At 34.5% G+C, this 16,769-nt stretch overlaps 3 protein-coding genes and 1 long non-coding RNA gene across 8 annotated transcripts; 2 read left to right on the top strand and 2 right to left on the bottom strand.

Annotated features, from left to right (window-relative positions):
- The first annotated feature begins 269 nt into the window (after nucleotides 1–269).
- On the top strand, nucleotides 270–3,638 carry LOC108847641 (mitogen-activated protein kinase kinase kinase 1). Its single transcript, XM_018620939.2, has 9 exons — nucleotides 270–1,600; nucleotides 1,693–1,777; nucleotides 1,883–1,945; nucleotides 2,015–2,172; nucleotides 2,254–2,326; nucleotides 2,405–2,464; nucleotides 2,722–2,838; nucleotides 2,967–3,201; nucleotides 3,291–3,638. Exons 1-8 carry the CDS (start codon nucleotides 495–497, stop codon nucleotides 3,168–3,170), a joined length of 1,866 nt encoding a protein of 621 aa, XP_018476441.1. The 5' UTR covers nucleotides 270–494; the 3' UTR covers nucleotides 3,171–3,201; nucleotides 3,291–3,638.
- Nucleotides 3,639–7,038: 3,400 nt separating this feature from the next.
- On the top strand, nucleotides 7,039–8,587 carry LOC130509868 (uncharacterized). The gene is made up of 2 exons (XM_057006151.1): nucleotides 7,039–7,195; nucleotides 7,479–8,587. The coding sequence occupies exon 2, from the start codon at nucleotides 7,479–7,481 to the stop codon at nucleotides 8,307–8,309; it is 831 nt and encodes a 276-aa protein (XP_056862131.1). The 5' UTR covers nucleotides 7,039–7,195; the 3' UTR covers nucleotides 8,310–8,587.
- A 199-nt stretch (nucleotides 8,588–8,786) lies between these two features.
- LOC108847960 (BTB/POZ domain-containing protein At4g08455) lies at nucleotides 8,787–10,539 on the bottom strand. Its single transcript, XM_018621343.2, has 2 exons — nucleotides 10,113–10,539; nucleotides 8,787–9,444 (listed from the first exon to the last, which is right to left on the bottom strand). Exons 1-2 carry the CDS (start codon nucleotides 10,443–10,445, stop codon nucleotides 8,974–8,976), a joined length of 804 nt encoding a protein of 267 aa, XP_018476845.1. The 5' UTR covers nucleotides 10,446–10,539; the 3' UTR covers nucleotides 8,787–8,973.
- A 1,924-nt stretch (nucleotides 10,540–12,463) lies between these two features.
- Nucleotides 12,464–14,820, bottom strand: LOC108847065 (uncharacterized). 5 transcript variants are annotated; one of them, XR_008943658.1, is made up of 7 exons: nucleotides 14,449–14,820; nucleotides 14,233–14,347; nucleotides 13,973–14,055; nucleotides 13,795–13,886; nucleotides 13,257–13,324; nucleotides 13,046–13,163; nucleotides 12,464–12,944 (listed from the first exon to the last, which is right to left on the bottom strand). It is a non-coding gene; the product is annotated as an uncharacterized LOC108847065 (long non-coding RNA). The 5 variants fall into 5 exon arrangements; XR_008943660.1 differs by having other exon boundaries at nucleotides 13,266–13,324; nucleotides 14,233–14,353; nucleotides 14,461–14,820; XR_008943659.1 differs by having other exon boundaries at nucleotides 14,461–14,820.
- Between the last annotated feature and the right edge of the window lie 1,949 nt (nucleotides 14,821–16,769).

Here is a 16,769-nt window from a genome sequence, read left to right as displayed (position 1 = left end):
TATAAAATTTAAAAAATGGACATCACTTACTATCAATTGAACATGTTAGAAGAATTAATAGAATAGATATTATTTAACTAAAAATTTAACCATGATTTTCTTATAATAAAGTTGTAACATTATAGTAAATCTTAGCCACCGAAACTGAAAGGCCTGAAAAGCCCAATTAGGAAAGCCTCGACACGTTAAAGAAAAAGAAATAGACTCGTATAGGACCCACCAACAGAAAAAAAACCCAAACTAAAAGGATATGAGGAATCAAACACACAGAGAAACGATACCAATTATTCCACGAAAAACCGTGTTTTCGTTTACTTTTCTTTTCTTTTATTTTCCTTCTTCTTCTCTCCTTGGCCGCCGCCAAGGTTTGCACAATCTTCGGTCCTCAGTCCCGCACATCTTTAGATCTTCTCGGAAAGTTACCCCGACTTCAACTCCGAATCAATAAAGGTGCTCTACTCTAAAAAAAACTTTGTGTATGGATTTATCTATTTATGGATAGATTACTAGCTCGGATGAAGAAAGCTTCGGGTAGGAGAAGTGACAAAACGACGCCGTTGCGGAAGTTAGAGCGTATTGGCGCCTTGAAGAACGTCAAGTATGACGCTGCTTCTTCTTCCTCCAGTTCCTCGGCTGACGATCTCTCCGTTTCCACTTCTTCTCTCATGACGCGCTCTCTCGAGGTAGATCGAACCAGTTTCCGTATCTTCGGAGGAGGCGATGGAGAATTGGATCGGATTTACAAGTCCCTTGGTGTCTCTGGCCCTGACGATTTGGCTATCTCTTTTGACGCCTGGGAAGCTTCCATGATGCGTTCCTCTTCTGAGGTCATCAACAGGTTTAACTCTTTCGACCATGATTTTGGTGGTGGTGATGCTGATTCCCAGATTTGGAGTTTGCCTGATACAGTTGGTGGTGCAAAAGAGAACAAGCCTAGTGTTCTCGAGCGGGTTATGTCCAGAGGTTATCTTGTTCCTAGCTCCAGCTTTGTTGATGTTGGTGGTGGTGGTGGTGGTGGTGGTACAAAAGAGAACAAGCGTGGTCTGGAACGGGTAATGTCCAGAGGTTATCTTGTTCCCAATTCCAGTGATGTTGTTGTTGTTGGTGGTGGTGGTGGTGGTGCAAAAGAGAACAAGCGTGGTCTCGAGCGGGTAATGTCGAGAGGTTATCTTGTTCCTAGCTCTAGTGATGTTGTGGTTGATGATGCTGTTGTTGGTGGTGGTGGTGGTATAAAAGGAGTAAGACCATCTGTGCTTAAGCCGCCTCCGGCGAAACGACCGCCTATTGATCACCAAGGATCATCTTGGGATTTCCTTGCCCATTTCGGTCCGGAAGATGAAATTGTTAAGCGGCCAAGTTCCTCGTCTTCTTCTTCTTCTGATGACAAGGGAGAGGAAGTGGTAACGCAGGATAGGCTTCTGGAGTCTGCCGATACAGCTGATGAGTCATGCTCATTCACTACAAACGAGGGTGGTGACTCCTCTAGTACAGTATCTAATACTTCCCCCGTTTATTCTTCTGGATCTGTCATCACTTCTTGGCTGAAGGGTCAACTTCTTGGGCGAGGATCATTTGGCTCAGTGTATGAAGGCATTTCAGGGTACGTCTTACTGATTGCTACTGACTGTTGTATTTGAAGTCACATTCTTAGTTGGGAAGAATACAGTGATGGTGATACTTTTTGATTGATAGGGATGGGGACTTCTTTGCTGTCAAGGAGGTTTCACTTCTTGAACAGGGAAGTGAGGCACAGGAGTGCATACAACAACTAGAAAGGGTGAGATATTATATATAGCTTATACTATTATATAGCATTGTCACATTGGTTGATCTGTTGAATTGTTGGTTGCTTATTCTCCTTGCTTTTGACTCATTTCTATAGGAGATTGCATTACTTAGTCGGCTTCAGCATCAGAATATAGTAAGATATCGTGGCACAGCCAAGGTATGTTCACTTGCAGCTGCCTGAGAATTTTTCTTTGCTCAATTAGTAACGCCCTTTTGGTGTTTGCAGGATGGGTCGAACTTGTACATCTTTCTTGAGCTTGTATCCCAAGGTTCACTTCTAAAAACTTACCAGAGATACCAGCTTCCGGACTCTGTAGTGTCCACCTACACCAGGCAGATCCTTGACGGCTTGAAATATCTCCACGGAGAAGGTTTCATCCACCGGTAAGACTAGTAGAAACCTTTCTTGTCTATATTTTCTAAGCCTATGGTTTCCCTTACTCTTCTCATCTTATACGAGAAAAGGGACATCAAATGTGCAAATATATTGGTGGACACAAGCGGAGCTGTTAAGCTTGCAGACTTTGGATTGGCAAAGGTTTTCTTCCATTTATTGATATCTATAGGTTTTACTCTCAAATAGTGTCATTTTCTTATTTTGGATTGTGTCATTTAGGTTTCAAAATTAAACGACATAAAGTCCAGCAAGGGGACTCCATTCTGGATGGCTCCAGAGGTATTGTTTTGGCATATTATCACACATTTCCTTTCTATTCTTTTTGATTATGTGAATACAATAATACACAAACATATTACTCTCCAACAAAATTGTTGGATCTCGAACTATTACTTTAACTCGTTACTGATTTGTGATTGTTCGCTCAGACTTATTTGGCCCATACGTAACAGATATGTGGATTCATTTCACTTTCACAGTATTTAAGGCTATGCTTTTATGGTTGATTCTAAATGGAACGCTACAATTTTGTTAAGGTTATTAACCCGAAGCGTACTGACGGGTATGGAAGTTCAGCTGATATATGGAGCCTTGGGTGTACAGTTCTGGAACTGCTGACTCAGAAGATCCCCTACTGCGATCTAGAAAACCCAGTAAGTAGTCAAGATCTAGAAGTGTTACTGTTTTATTAGATCTTTCATTTTCAAGGTTATGGTCTAGCTATTTATGAGTTTTCCCCAGAAAAATAAGAGTTGACGTCAGATTTTGTGCAAACACGCAGTATCAAGCCCTGTATAGGATCGGAAAGGGTGAGCTTCCGGACATACCTGATACATTATCTCTGGACGCTAGAGATTTCATTATTAGATGTCTCAGAGTGAACCCTGATGAGCGGCCAACTGCAGCTGAGCTACTTAACCACCCATTTGTGAAACGGCCCTTAGCATCCTCAGGCTCGGGAATCAAGATCTTCGCTTCTCCATAGACGAGGCTAGCTTAGTAGAATGTCTACATTGGTGAAACTCTTGGTTCTTTTTCTCAAGAATATATCTGAATCAAGAGCTGTAACAGATTCTAACATTTATGTCCTAATGTATGTGAGCAGGCGTAAGTAGAAGATTTGTGAGAGATGGATAAGACCCCAAAGAAACTAAAAACAATTGGGAAAACTTGGAGTATGATTCTTCAACACAAGTCTCTGGTTCGGTTGGGCAGTAAGAGCTAAACTGCTTGGAGACATATCCTTTAGGTTGTTTCTGGCTGATTCATTGGTTATTTGTTGTTTAAGTTGTGTTAGGCTTTGATTCTAAAACTGAACAGCCATATTCTTCTAGGAAAAGGATAAATTAGAGAGTGACTTTGGGGTTTTGAGTGTATATGTTTTGTTAAGTTATAGTGTATGTATCTCATATGTAATGTGATGTAATGTATGTATAATTGGGGTTTGCTAGTCCTTTTGTGTTCGTATCTCTGCACATTTCTTGTACCGTTGGGTTCTTTGCTCTAGCTATCGTATGAGACCCCTTCACGTATGGTCTTTTTTCTTGTAGATTTTTGGTCAAAGCCACATTTATTGAAGTCTATGATTCAACTTGAATCGTACATTTTTGCCTTGTTGAATGAATGCGGTCAATAGACTTTTCTTATCAATGAAATTCTTACTCCGGACAGTTTCGGAGACCAAAACAGATTTACATGTCGATTAAATCTTCAAACCCATTGGATTAACTCTTTTTCTTTTCTTGGCTGACCACGCAATGTTTCTACCTCATATACTACAATTTATCTTAACAACACCTGAGAATATTCACTAGGTAAAAACATACTCAGAGAGCTCTACAACTCGACGCTAAACATCTCTTAAACCATCTAATTAGATTTCATGATACAGACACATTTAGTAACCTAATGAAACAAGCCTAAAACTGAGAGTACAAATTATACCAAGCTGTTGCTCCTTAAGATCGGGGTGATAAACTTGATCCGACAGCATCTTCACCTTAGACGCGTTGGCGGAATAGTTCTTCGGACTAACTCTTTAGTTTTCTTCAAACCACCGTTTTTTACCCTACCATCCTTTATTTTCTTACTAGTATTATGACCCCTGCTCTAGAGGAGCACAATATATTTATCAATATAAAATATTAATACAAAGAGAAATTATGGTATAAATATACCTGTTTTTAAAATATAAGTATATGTATTAGTTATCATGATTTCTTAAAATATTTATAGATTTATAGAAAGTATAAATATTATGTTAAGTGTGATTAAATAGACAGAGATATTATAAAATTAAAAGCATACACATTTTTAAATAAGCATATCTAATGAAAAATTTACACTCCAGGACACATTATGATTTTGTAATAACACTATGAGACACATTTTACCTTTGACACACTTTTTTCATGTGCTTTGTCACTTTTACCCTCTTGAATAAACTAACTAAACCCAAATCTCCGTCTCTTCTCGATATTTTTCTTCACTCTAAATAAACAAAAAGCTTCGTCTCTCTCCATTACAAATTTCAAAATTATTTTTCCAAAATCTATGAATTTTAATTTCACAGATCTCTCTTTCACCTCTAGTTTCAGTTGATTTCAAAACAGACCATAAACATCTCTATTCTCTTTTAAGACTACCATCTCACTGATGGGGATGAGATATCCTTTGCCGATGGTGATACCTTGTCAGATGATGAATGGGTCGCCTCCTTACTCTCCTTATCACCACTATAATTATTTGTATCATCATCACCAATCTCGTGGTCACAAACATCAAAATGCTGAAAACGTTGAGAACTGAATTGTTGTTTTTCTTTTGTGGATGGATGATAGTTACCTTAATTGTTACTTTTCTTTCGTTGGAGAGGTCTGTGCTTCACTCGAAATTCTTATTTTTTTAAAAAAAAAAATTGTGTTTCTCTATTTATGTACAAAGTCTTCATCTTTTGTAGATTAAATTTATTTTTGTTCCTTCGACTGTTTTGTTCATTGTTTTGAAATGTTATATATGGACAAAAATATCAAAATGGAGAAACATAAAAGAATGCACTCAAGATGTTCGACGAAATGCTCTATAGAAATATGTATGTCCATAAAACGGTGTCCACAGAATCTATAAGATATAAATATGCATATCCACAAAAGTATGCATATCCACACAAAAAACTGTCCACATTAAAGGAACAACATTAGTATATCTTTCTTTTCAATGTTATTGTTATAAATGGTTAGTTGTTTTAGTAGATCATGTTTATCACCTATACGAACCAACTTACACTTCCACATACACACCATCCATAACTTATTCTTTCAAATTGCATAGTCCACAACACATTTTTTTAAATTGCACCGTCCACAACACATTGTCCACAATGTTGTGTCCACATAATCCAATTTTAAATTTTATAAAAAATTAAAGTATCAAAATAAATATATACATATGGATCTCAAAACATAGAAGAAAAAAAATTATAATTAACTGTATATATTATATATCAAATTTAGTTACCATAATACAAAATAATAACAAATAAAATATATTGAGAGAAACCAAAATACATTTGGAAAAGACATAAAATTGATGTCGTATATATGCTCAGTTTCCCCACCCCCATTTTTAATTTTGGCATTTGGATTGTAAGTATGCGCCATCCAACGGTAAACACTAAAACATTTTTATTAATAAACCCTATACATTAATGCATTCTAAGAAACAATGACTAGACCAAACCAGTTTCTGCAAAAGTTTTCAATATGGGTATTGTTGTCCAATCACATACTACACGACAAGAAAAAGTATGCTACAAGTAGAATGTGTCTTAGAGTGTGAACAAAATACAAAAAGTGACCTATTATGTAACCAACTCTTTTCTCTCATCTCTCTCTAAAAGAGACTAAGATTGTTTTTGAAGTTTTGGTGGTAGGTGATGTTTTCCCTCGCTGGTCACCTTCTGCTCTCTTATCTTTTGTTTTTTTTGTTCAATCTTGTATAGTTTTTTCGATCAATTGTATATAGTTCTGATTTGTTTCGGTTTCAATTCTGACTTATTCGGTTGTCTCCTCTCTGTTTTTCAGTCACCTTTCATGTCGAAAGCTATAAACCTGGAGTGAGTTAGTTCGGATCTGAACTGATTGTTGGTGATTCTTGATCTTTGTAACTTGAATGTGCAATTCGTCGTTCAGGTTGTATTGAAAAATTTTCGAGCTAAAGTTTCTTCGAGTTGGAATCTTCAAGCGACCCGGGTAGATTAGTTTCGAAAATGAAGAATTAGGGTTTCTTCGCCGTGTTATGGTGGTCCTCTGACGAGTCTCCGGCCTAAACTCCTGCTCTTTTCTTTTTTTTCTAAACTATTTGAAATGAAGGTTTTATCCTCTTCTTCGGTGATCAACAAAGGTGACCACACTTTGCTCAAGTTAATCTATTGGAGTCGTTGTTTTCCGACAATAAATCCTTGAAATTTTCCTAAGCATTGTCGTTTCAGTGAACTTTTGATCGAACATTTTAGGTGGGAAAAATTGGAGTATACGTACATGACGGTAGATGATCATTTATCTAATATCTAGCTTTGGATTTGATTATTTCAAATCTTGTTTAAATCTTCTATTGGCCTTTGTGGTTTTTAATATATGAAAAAGTTGCAAAAAAAAACATATTTTAAAATAAAGTTTAAAATAATAATATTAATTAAATTACAGACTTATCTTAAAATCATATAAAAATAAAAGAAATTAACAAATTCACTTTCTCAAATAATAATATGCAGTAAAATAAAATTATCATTAGAAGTATTAGGCCTAGTGGCCCAGAGGAAATTGAAATGGGCCTACACAGAATAAACGCCGAAAAGTTTGGCCTTATAAAAGAACTAAAACCTCTCGGCGTTAGATTATCATAATAATATCACCACCGTAGAGACCGCCGCTTAGGGCGTCTCCTCCTCCGCAATCCCAGTAAACAAAACAACCCTTCTTCCGCCGGAATCCGTCGCTCCCGATTGTCTGGGTACTCTCGATCCCTAAGCTATTTGATCTCTCTTCTGCTTTCTTTCTGTTTTCTTCTGAATCCGAAACGGTAGTTCTGAGTCGAAAGATGTGTTTAAACGTAGTTTTCTGAGTCGAAAGATGTGAACCTCTTAGATTGTCTTCTTTCCTTTTGTGAGAGTTTCAGAAACAAACTGTACTATTTTAGCTTTCTATAGAATTGTTGATTTCTTTTGAAGAGTTTTTTGTAGTGTTTTCTCAATTTTTTTATCTTCATACACCTGATAATATCTTTATTCAAACAGATGGGGAGAGTTAATGTGGATGGTCTCCGCTATCGATCTGGGGAAAGACCAAACGCTCTTAAGAATATTAAAAAGACTATTAGCAAAGAAAAGCCACATAAGAAGAAGAAGAAGTCACTGAAAGGAAAAGCTTGGAAGGGTGTAACATGCCCTGTCTGTCTTGAGTTCCCTCATCACTCGGTTCTCCTCCTTTGCTCTTCTTACTACAAAGGTTGCCGTCCTTACATGTGCGCCACTGGAAACCGGTTCTCAAACTGTCTAGAGCAGTACAAAAAAGCCTATGCCAAGGAGGAGAAGAGCGGTAAACCTGCGGAGCTCTTGTGCCCGCTCTGTCGGGGTCAGGTGAAAGGTTGGACTGTGGTGAAAGATGCTCGAAAGTATCTGAACTCGAGGAAAAGGGGTTGCATGAACGACAGCTGTTTGTTTTCCGGAAGCTATAGGCAGCTCAAGAAACATGTTAAGGAGGTTCACCCGAGAGCTAAACCGAGAGCGATTGATCCTGTGATGGAGGAGAAGTGGAAGAAGCTTGAAGTTGAGAGGGAGAGGAGTGATGTAATCAGCACGCTCATGTCGTCAACACCCGGTGCTATGGTTTTTGGAGACTATGTTATTGAGCCTTACAACGGTGAATCTGATTCTTATGATGATGACCTTGAGTCGGATGATTCTATGGATGATGATGGGTACTTGGATCTGGGATCGCTAGGAGCATTTGGCATAAGCAGCCGTCTGCAACCGCTTTCTGCTACAGCCAACAGGACAAGCGGATTTCGCAATTACAGGATGATCAACCACCGATACCAAAGAAGAGGTGGGAGAGGAAGGCGGTAAATGGAAGATTTTATGATTTGATGTCTGACCCAAAAATAAAAGTTTTGAGCTCTGTGAAGTCTTGAAGGGGGAAGGACAAATGGGGAACATAACATAGGGTTGGTGTTTTTTGTTAGCGGTTTTGGGTTCGAGGTTTGAAGAATGAGAGTAGTGTTGTTCCCTCCACCTTTGATTTTAAAGAGTCTTTTTCATATGATTGCTTTCATTTTTTCAATAACCCTTAGTTGTTTGCGTCTTTAGCACTTTCTTTTTCTTTACAATTGGATTTAAAAATATCATACTTTGGGGAGAATACATTTAACCCAACAAAATAATTTGATGAGAATCTATCTTCCGGCAATGTGTTACATGAGCTACAGATCGTTTGAAGAATGATACTTTATACTTAGGGATGTATGATATTATGAGCTGTAAGATAAGCTGACAAGATCATGCATGAACAACCCAACCCTAATTTAAGCCACGTCTCAAAGATAAAAAACAACATTTTTTTAATAAAGACCAGGATCAGGGACAAGAGATGAAGTGAAATAAAGATGCTTCCTGCAACAATTTTGAGTGTTTAATACAGCAATTTTCTAGTGCTTCACAGGACAGTGTTCGGCTGACCTGACTCATGCTATACCTAACAGAAAGAATAAAAGGAAACTAGAACAACTTCTTGTTAACATGTTTTGCTTGTGCTAGTTCCTCCGGCAGCTGTGTTAACCTGTTTGGAGAGATAAGCTTCATAGATTTCAACGACAAGACGAGGCTCCTTTTCCACAAGCTCCATGTATTCCTCTCTTTTGGTAACATTCTCCATGTTTTCTATGATCTGTAACAACGCAGCGTCACGCACGTGTTTCGCGTTGTGCTGGTGGGCGAAGGCATAGGTCATGAGAGAGTTGTCCGGATTGAGCTTGGTTACCAAAAACTTCTCGCAGTAACTCTTGAGATGTTTCACTTGGTATTTCTCTGACATGACCAAAAGATCACACGCCATTTGCTCATCGAGGCATGCTTCAGCCGTGTAGAGATAATAGACGAATGTTCGAAGCGTGTCGTAAGATATGTCGCTTATCTTGATTGTTCCGCTACGGCTCTCTTCCATCTCGTTCTCTAGCATTGCTTTGAAGACTGGGGAACGACTCACCTGGCAGCAAGCAATATTCACCGTTTTTTTTAGTACGAAAGTCTACAACTATCAAAGGGTATCTTGCAAAATACTAACAGTTCTCATTGTATACATGTGAAAGACCATTAGACAATCAAACCCAAAAAGAACACACAAGCCAAGATTCCAGTTTCTTTTGTCATGTTTTCTTTTTTATAATTCAGGGGTTGCCCGTTTCGCGGCTCATTCTCACGCAGCGGTCCGCTTCACTTGGGAGGGCTTTACCTGGGCTGGATCGAATCCAGTATCGCTTTGGTGTCCAGAAGAGACAGGATAGTTTCCGCATGGGGTAATCGAACCCGGGTGGTGGTTGCCACCACAGGCCCGTCCGGACTCTTTTGTCATGTTTTCGTGGAAAGACAGTTTAGAATCCGACAAAAGGGCATAAAATCAGCAAGAAGATAGGTAAGAAATGAGAAAGACATAAAAGAGATCTAACACAGTTACTGCCAATAGCAAAAGACTACTAACTTAACACTATATCATACGATTGCAACTTCTACTTCTTCCTGAAACTCATGGTTAAGACTTAAGAGTTAAATAAATTCATATCTGAACTTCAAACAGAAAAAAAAACAGACAAAACTTCAAATGATTATGAAACTAATCTACCAAAAAAAAGAAAAAAGGAAGTTGAGAGAACAAACCAGAACGGCTTTATGAGCGGGAACAGGAGGTGAAACGGCGGAGTCATCGGAGGCGATGAGAACAAGATCAGTGAAGGACCTGGAGGAGCTGTTACCGTGGTCGAGAGAAGATGACAAGCGAAGGAAAGTGACTTTGGCTTTAAGGTCTTCGATCTCGCGTTTCAGCTCCTCCTCTGTCTCGCCCGCCTCTACGTAGCATTCCTTGCAGGTGCCTGCGTCGCGAGAGTGGTACTCTTCCCGACACGAGATGCAGCGCATCGCAGTGTCGGAATCGGATTCGGATCCGCTCTCGCTGCTCTCGGATTGGATGACGCATCGGTGGGCTCTCCTCATCTTTCTTTACACGACGGCGATTTTGCTCTTTCTTCGGGTTTTAGTCTTCTTTTTTTTGTCTTTCTGAGTTGGAAAACCATTCAATTAAACGAAAACCACTTGTTGAGTTTCTTAACGTATTTTTAATATTGAATAATTTAAACAATTTTTTTTTTTTAAACATTGGAAGTTATTGGTTGGGATGCAATTATAAAACACGAGATGCAATGTCCGCGCTACGCGCGGAAAATGTTCGATGTTTAGTGGTTTATGATGAAAAAATGGTGAAAATATAATTTTTGGTCAATTTATCTAATTTTTTATGGATGAGTCAAGAAAAAATACTAATTTTACATGGAAAGTTTTTTGTATCCATAAGTAATTATATATTATTTAAAATTTATTTAAAGCTTTTTTTCATTTTTGAACAATAATTAACAACGTTCTGACTCTACACATAATCAAAATCAGTCGGATAAGGTACACACATAAATATATGAACCTAAATATAGATACACACATTTTTTTAATTGGAACAACATACAAATGCGAATAATACATATTCTAGATATAATTCGAATAAGAAAAGTCAATTTATTATCTTAGAAAAAAGCAAGTAGCATAAAGTATGATATTAATTGTTACTGTTTAATATTTATAAATAACATGTTAGGTTATATATAGATGTGTTATTATATTTGAGACAAATAAATTTATGTTGTTTTCATGTTTCTTTAAATCCATATCCACAAAATTTGAAAATAATGAATTCGCAACTATTTTTTAACGGAAAGCCATAACTATTTGATGTATTGTTAGTTATAAAGATTATTTATGAAGAATTTGATGTACTGTTAATATATATGGTTCAAATATTTAAAAGTGTGTATTTTTTTATAGATTTCAAAATTTACATTGATGGGTTATGTTATCGTTATTAAGATGGTAGCAAAATAATGTCTGAACTTACAATAGAACTTTTTGTCTAGAGAGATATATGAAGCTAAGAGAAGAGAAAGAAGTGGAAGAATTGTTAGTCTCTTAATTTTAAGTTTTTGGTGGTTATAGGAAAAAATTCTCTTATTGTATATGGTCCAAATCAAATTTGGATACATAATTAGTATAGCCTAAAAAGAAACCAACAAATAATTTAAGTGGTAAGGTATTTCATGATGTCGTGGGATTTTCTATTATGTTGTTTGTTTTAGTTATATTATTTTAGTTTTTTTCTACCATTGTATTTTGTTTCTTTCATGCAAGATTTTGAATAATATTTTAATATGAATTATATATAATTTGGTTAAGACAATTTCGGAGCTAACTATAGTTAAAATATTATTCTAGATTAAAATTCAGCATAATAAATAACCAAGATACTCTCAATAGATATTCACAACTTATTTAACTTTTACTCTTAAATAATACTCCTTTCGTTTCAGTATATAAATAGTTTTGCCTAAAAGCGTAAATATCCAATAATTAAAAAAGTGCATTGGAATATGTAAAGTACTTATATTGTGAAACAAATTATTTTTGCTAGAACTACTTACATTTGGAAACAGGGGAGTATTTATTACAATTATTATCTTTCGTAATGGTTATATACTTTCTAACTTAATGTTTCCTTATTTTTTTACAATATTAAAGATTAATGCATCTGTTTAATTTTTAGGGGAATTTAGAATATATTTTCGGTCCAAAATTATGATCCAAAACCATTATTTTCATATTTATTTTCATATTTTTCATTTTTATAAATTCATTTCACTGTTTTGTATTAATTTCACATTCTAATTTGATATCGCATCATTGATTTTTATTTCTGATTTAACTTTTTAATCATTTGGAGGATTAGTTTTTTTGTTACTTGTAGTTAACTTTAATATTTTATTAGTTAACTTTAATATTTTATTGTATTTGTTAAACTTAATAGATTATTTTGTTTTTAAACTTTTCGTTCTTTTTGTTTGAACAGAAATAAAAAAATGTTTGTTGCCATATTGTTGCTTAGTGTTGTATTAGTTTATTTACTCTTATGGTTTCCTCATATTTTCTTACTTTTCTTGTGAGGTCTCAACAACATATAGTAAAAAATAGTAAAAAAGATTTTATACTAACAGTTCTCATTAGACTGGCACCAACCGCATACTCTTTACCAAAAATTCTTCTTTGACGGCCAAACTTTACACAAAACCTCTTAAGACACTGAGATCTCACACGCTGAACAGGTACACTGTCATCAAAAACCCTACACACCGTGAAATCTTCAAGAACAGGACAGCCTGAGAGGAGCTTCTCTATGAACAAAGTATCATTGTTTTGAACATGAGATGGTAAAGAAAAAGCTAGAAGCATTTTAGATTCAAAGCTTCTGTTCATCAAAGAGTCGTCATGAACAGGAGCATCACCACAGTTGTGGCAAATGGTGTGTTTGTGAGCTTCTCGAATGGCAATGTTTTCGCAATGAATCCAATCATTCTCTTCCTTGAGTGCACAACTATCAACTCTTTCTTGTTGTGCCTGCAAGAAGAGACGACGGTGAAGCAAAACTAAGGACTTCTCTTTCTTTTTTATTGGAGAAGAGACTAAGCGAGGAAGAGAGAAAGTAAGACGTTGAAAACCTTATTCTGTATTCTTCGGTTCTGAAACCAAAACTTGATCCGTCTTGGACCTAAACCCAGTTCTCTGTTAAGTTGCATCCTCTGTTTCTCATGTGGAGGTTGACACTCACTGAAAGAACTGCAAACAAAAGCTTAAGTGAACAGAAAGCATGATCTGGTGAAAAAAGTGAGTAGAGAAAAAGAGAATAATATTTCTTAAAATATATTTCACCTGAAGTACCTCAAGCCACCTTTGATTTTCGTGAAACACTTGGCTCAGTTGAATAAAAGACAATCTACCTAACGAAAACAAAAAGAAGAATTGGGTAAGTTGAATACACATATATGATCACTTCCTAAGGAAAACAATGATATGAGAATATGTAATGAAATTGAATTTTAATCAGCCTTCGCAAAGAGGAAAAACTCCATTACCATGTAATTCTACCAGTACAGAACACCTCATCAGATTTGATAACAATAAAATGGAGTTACGGCCATATACTTATCTTGTGATTGAATTTAGATAGATAGGTAGATAAGCTTTATAGTAAGCCAAAAAATGTTCTCAGGCCCATTAAAATACTTTCATTTACAACTCTGTAATCTAGGTTTTTGCACTCAGCCGTATCTTCTCGACATTGTTTTTTTTTCTGTTGCAGTGAGGAAAATAAAGATCTAACTTCGATGGGTTCGAGGAAAGTACCAAATCAGATGACGCAATCAACAGTTTAAAACCAAAACGTCAATGGTGAAAGAGTTTAACTTACTTCCAGCCAAGTTCTTTCTCAGTTCTCTCTGTTGAAGCATAAACTGCAGTTGCATCTCCTGCCCTTCTCGGACAAAGCTTGATAGGTATTTTCTGCAAAATATGTTATTTGTTTCAACCAACTTTATACCACAGAAACATTCAAGAGATATTTTAATTTCATTCAGCGCTATGTTTACCTTGCGAGAAGCTTTTTTAAAAGCAGCAACCAATTCTAACACAGACGTTCCTCGTCCAGTCCCTTGGTTGTAAGCAGTACAGCCTGTTGATAATTACAATAAACACACACATATGTCTGAGCAAATTTTTTTTAATTGTAATCACAGAGCATAGATTTGCAAACAGAAACCACTAACATAAAATAAAATAAAATAAATTGAAAAGGAAGCAAACAGAGATGCAGATAAAAATACAGGAAAGTGAATCGATGAGAAGACACCTTCTCGAACTTCTTCGCCTGAACTGAGAATCTCCGATCTAAAACGACGAAGCTCTGATCTCATCACCACCATTCATTATCTCCTCTCTCACTATCTATTGCTCTCACATACTCTCTGCCCCTAAGATACAATGTAAAAACAAATTAACGAAACAATAGTTTATCATGATCAATCAAGCAAGCTCAAAGATGGAGTCCAAGAAGAGAAATAATCACATATATTTATACATAAAAACACCGGCTTGTAGATCGGAACAAATCATTGAAGAAGACATCGTGGGGGGGGGAGTGAATCAATGGAGTAAACACGACGCCGGACCGTTTCAGATGGTGAAAGGAAGATAAGACGTCAAAGATTCATCGGCGTACGAAAGAGAGAGAGAGCTCATTTCTTCGATACAGAAAAATTAGGGTCCATCGGCCTTGAGAGAGATGAAGTTGAGAAATTGCGGTGAAGTTAATCCTTGAAACGGATTGGGAGAGATGAGAAATGGAAGGGGTGGGAGTCGAAAGGTAAGCGATGAAGAAGATAGGGTTACGACAACACAGCGTGGAGAATGGAGACTCACATGGACTAACAGCCGTGAAATCAGAAAGAGCCGTAAAAATATAAGCCCAAAACATGATAGATCGCAAATGAAATGACGTGGACAGTTACTTAAATCCTATTGGACAGGCTCAAGGAGCTTGATATCCTTCTTTTAGTAGTGTTATAGATTTTGGTGAACAATTTAGGCTCAGATTGGAAACGACTTTCGTTTTAGGTTTTAGCTTTAAGATTATGCCCGTAGAAATTTTGGCTTTACAAACTTTAATTGGTAGTTTAAATGTGTGTATATATATATATATATATATATATATATATATATATATATATAATATTAATAGTTTGAAATATAGAATATGTGAACATTACTTTAATATTTCTTTTAATGATATTAAAATATATTAATAATGAAATAAATAAATAAATAAATACATATATATGACATCAAAGATAATGCAATATGGATTTTAGAAGAACAAGAATAATAAAAAAATTATTGACTAAAAATATTTATAATAGAATTAGTAGATATTTGTAAAAAGTTGCATAGTTATTGTGGGATAAAAAGAATTAATAGTTTATGAATAAAAAGAAAAAAAATATTGCAAAAATCACGTTTAATTGACTTTATAAAATATAACATGAAATAAGAGAGAGAAACTTAAAGTGATTTTAGCCACTTAGAATGACAAATACCGTGAAAAGTCTAATTGGTAAAATTTAGATTTTAAAGGCTTTTTAGTTTTTTAAAGCCATGAAAGCTTTAACACCAATCAAACTTAGACCTCGATTGGTACAGCTTACGAAGAAGTAGTAGCAGTATATTGTAAAACAATATGCCGTAGAAGCAATATGTTACAGAAGCTGCATGCTCTCATTAAAAATATTAATAAGATGAGTGATAGAATAGTAGCATTATACAATTTTAAAATTGTTATAAAATTTAGTATATAATATATTTATTTTAAAATAGTATATATTAAATTATAATATTTATATTATATATATATATATATATTATATATAATTATAATATTATTGTTACTAAAAATAATTAATTTTATTTAATAACATATATTAAATTATTTTTTAAATGTGAAATATTATTATTTAAAAAATAAATGCAAAAATTTTAAAATATAAATTTATTTGAATATAAAATATTTTTGAATATTATTAAATAAAGTAAATAGATTATGTAATATATATATATATATATATATATATATATATATATATGTATTTATCATTATTTATTAATTGGTAGAGCAGTAAATGATTCATATGTTAATATTATCATAAAAATTAATATATAATTTATTTATTTCTAAATAATATCGATATGTTTATTTTATAATATATAGTATAAATATATATATTACGCTATGTAATGTTTTTATTGAAAATATTGAATGATATGTGTAATTATATAAATTATATTTTTTAAATTTGAATATATTTTTATTTTAAAAAAGTTAAAAATATTTAATTTTAATTTTATTTTTTTAAATTAGTTTTTATTATAAACATAATTTTTATATTATTAAATAAAAATAAATTAATTATATATATTTTTTTTTGACAAAATATTTTTAAATTTTTATATATTCTAAATGTAAATGCTCTACCAAAAGCTCTATAAGAAAGCATTGAGCAAAGAGCATTTGGAGAACATTAGTATCTTGTAAATGCTATTCTAAATGCTTTTGTAATAAATGTTTATTCTCACTTTTTCCGACTACTTCTACATTCATTTTTTCTTCCTCTTCACTTATCATTATTCATTTTTTTCTTTAGTCTTCTATTTCCTCTTTTTCGTTTTTTTCTCCTCATTTTCCTCCATTTATTTTTCTTACTCTTCTTTACTCCTTTCTATTTGCTTACTTTTCACTCCTATATCTTATTGATATAGTTATAATACTAAGGAAATCAAACTCTTTTTATATACTTATAATCTTGTTTTCCCACAATCTATTCTATATTGATAGAA

Source organism: Raphanus sativus, chromosome 3 (assembly GCF_000801105.2).
Source record: "Raphanus sativus cultivar WK10039 chromosome 3, ASM80110v3, whole genome shotgun sequence".
NCBI classification, from domain to species: domain Eukaryota; kingdom Viridiplantae; phylum Streptophyta; class Magnoliopsida; order Brassicales; family Brassicaceae; genus Raphanus; species Raphanus sativus.
Note: the sequence above shows the minus strand (reverse complement) of the source record. Positions and strands in the feature narration are given on the sequence as shown.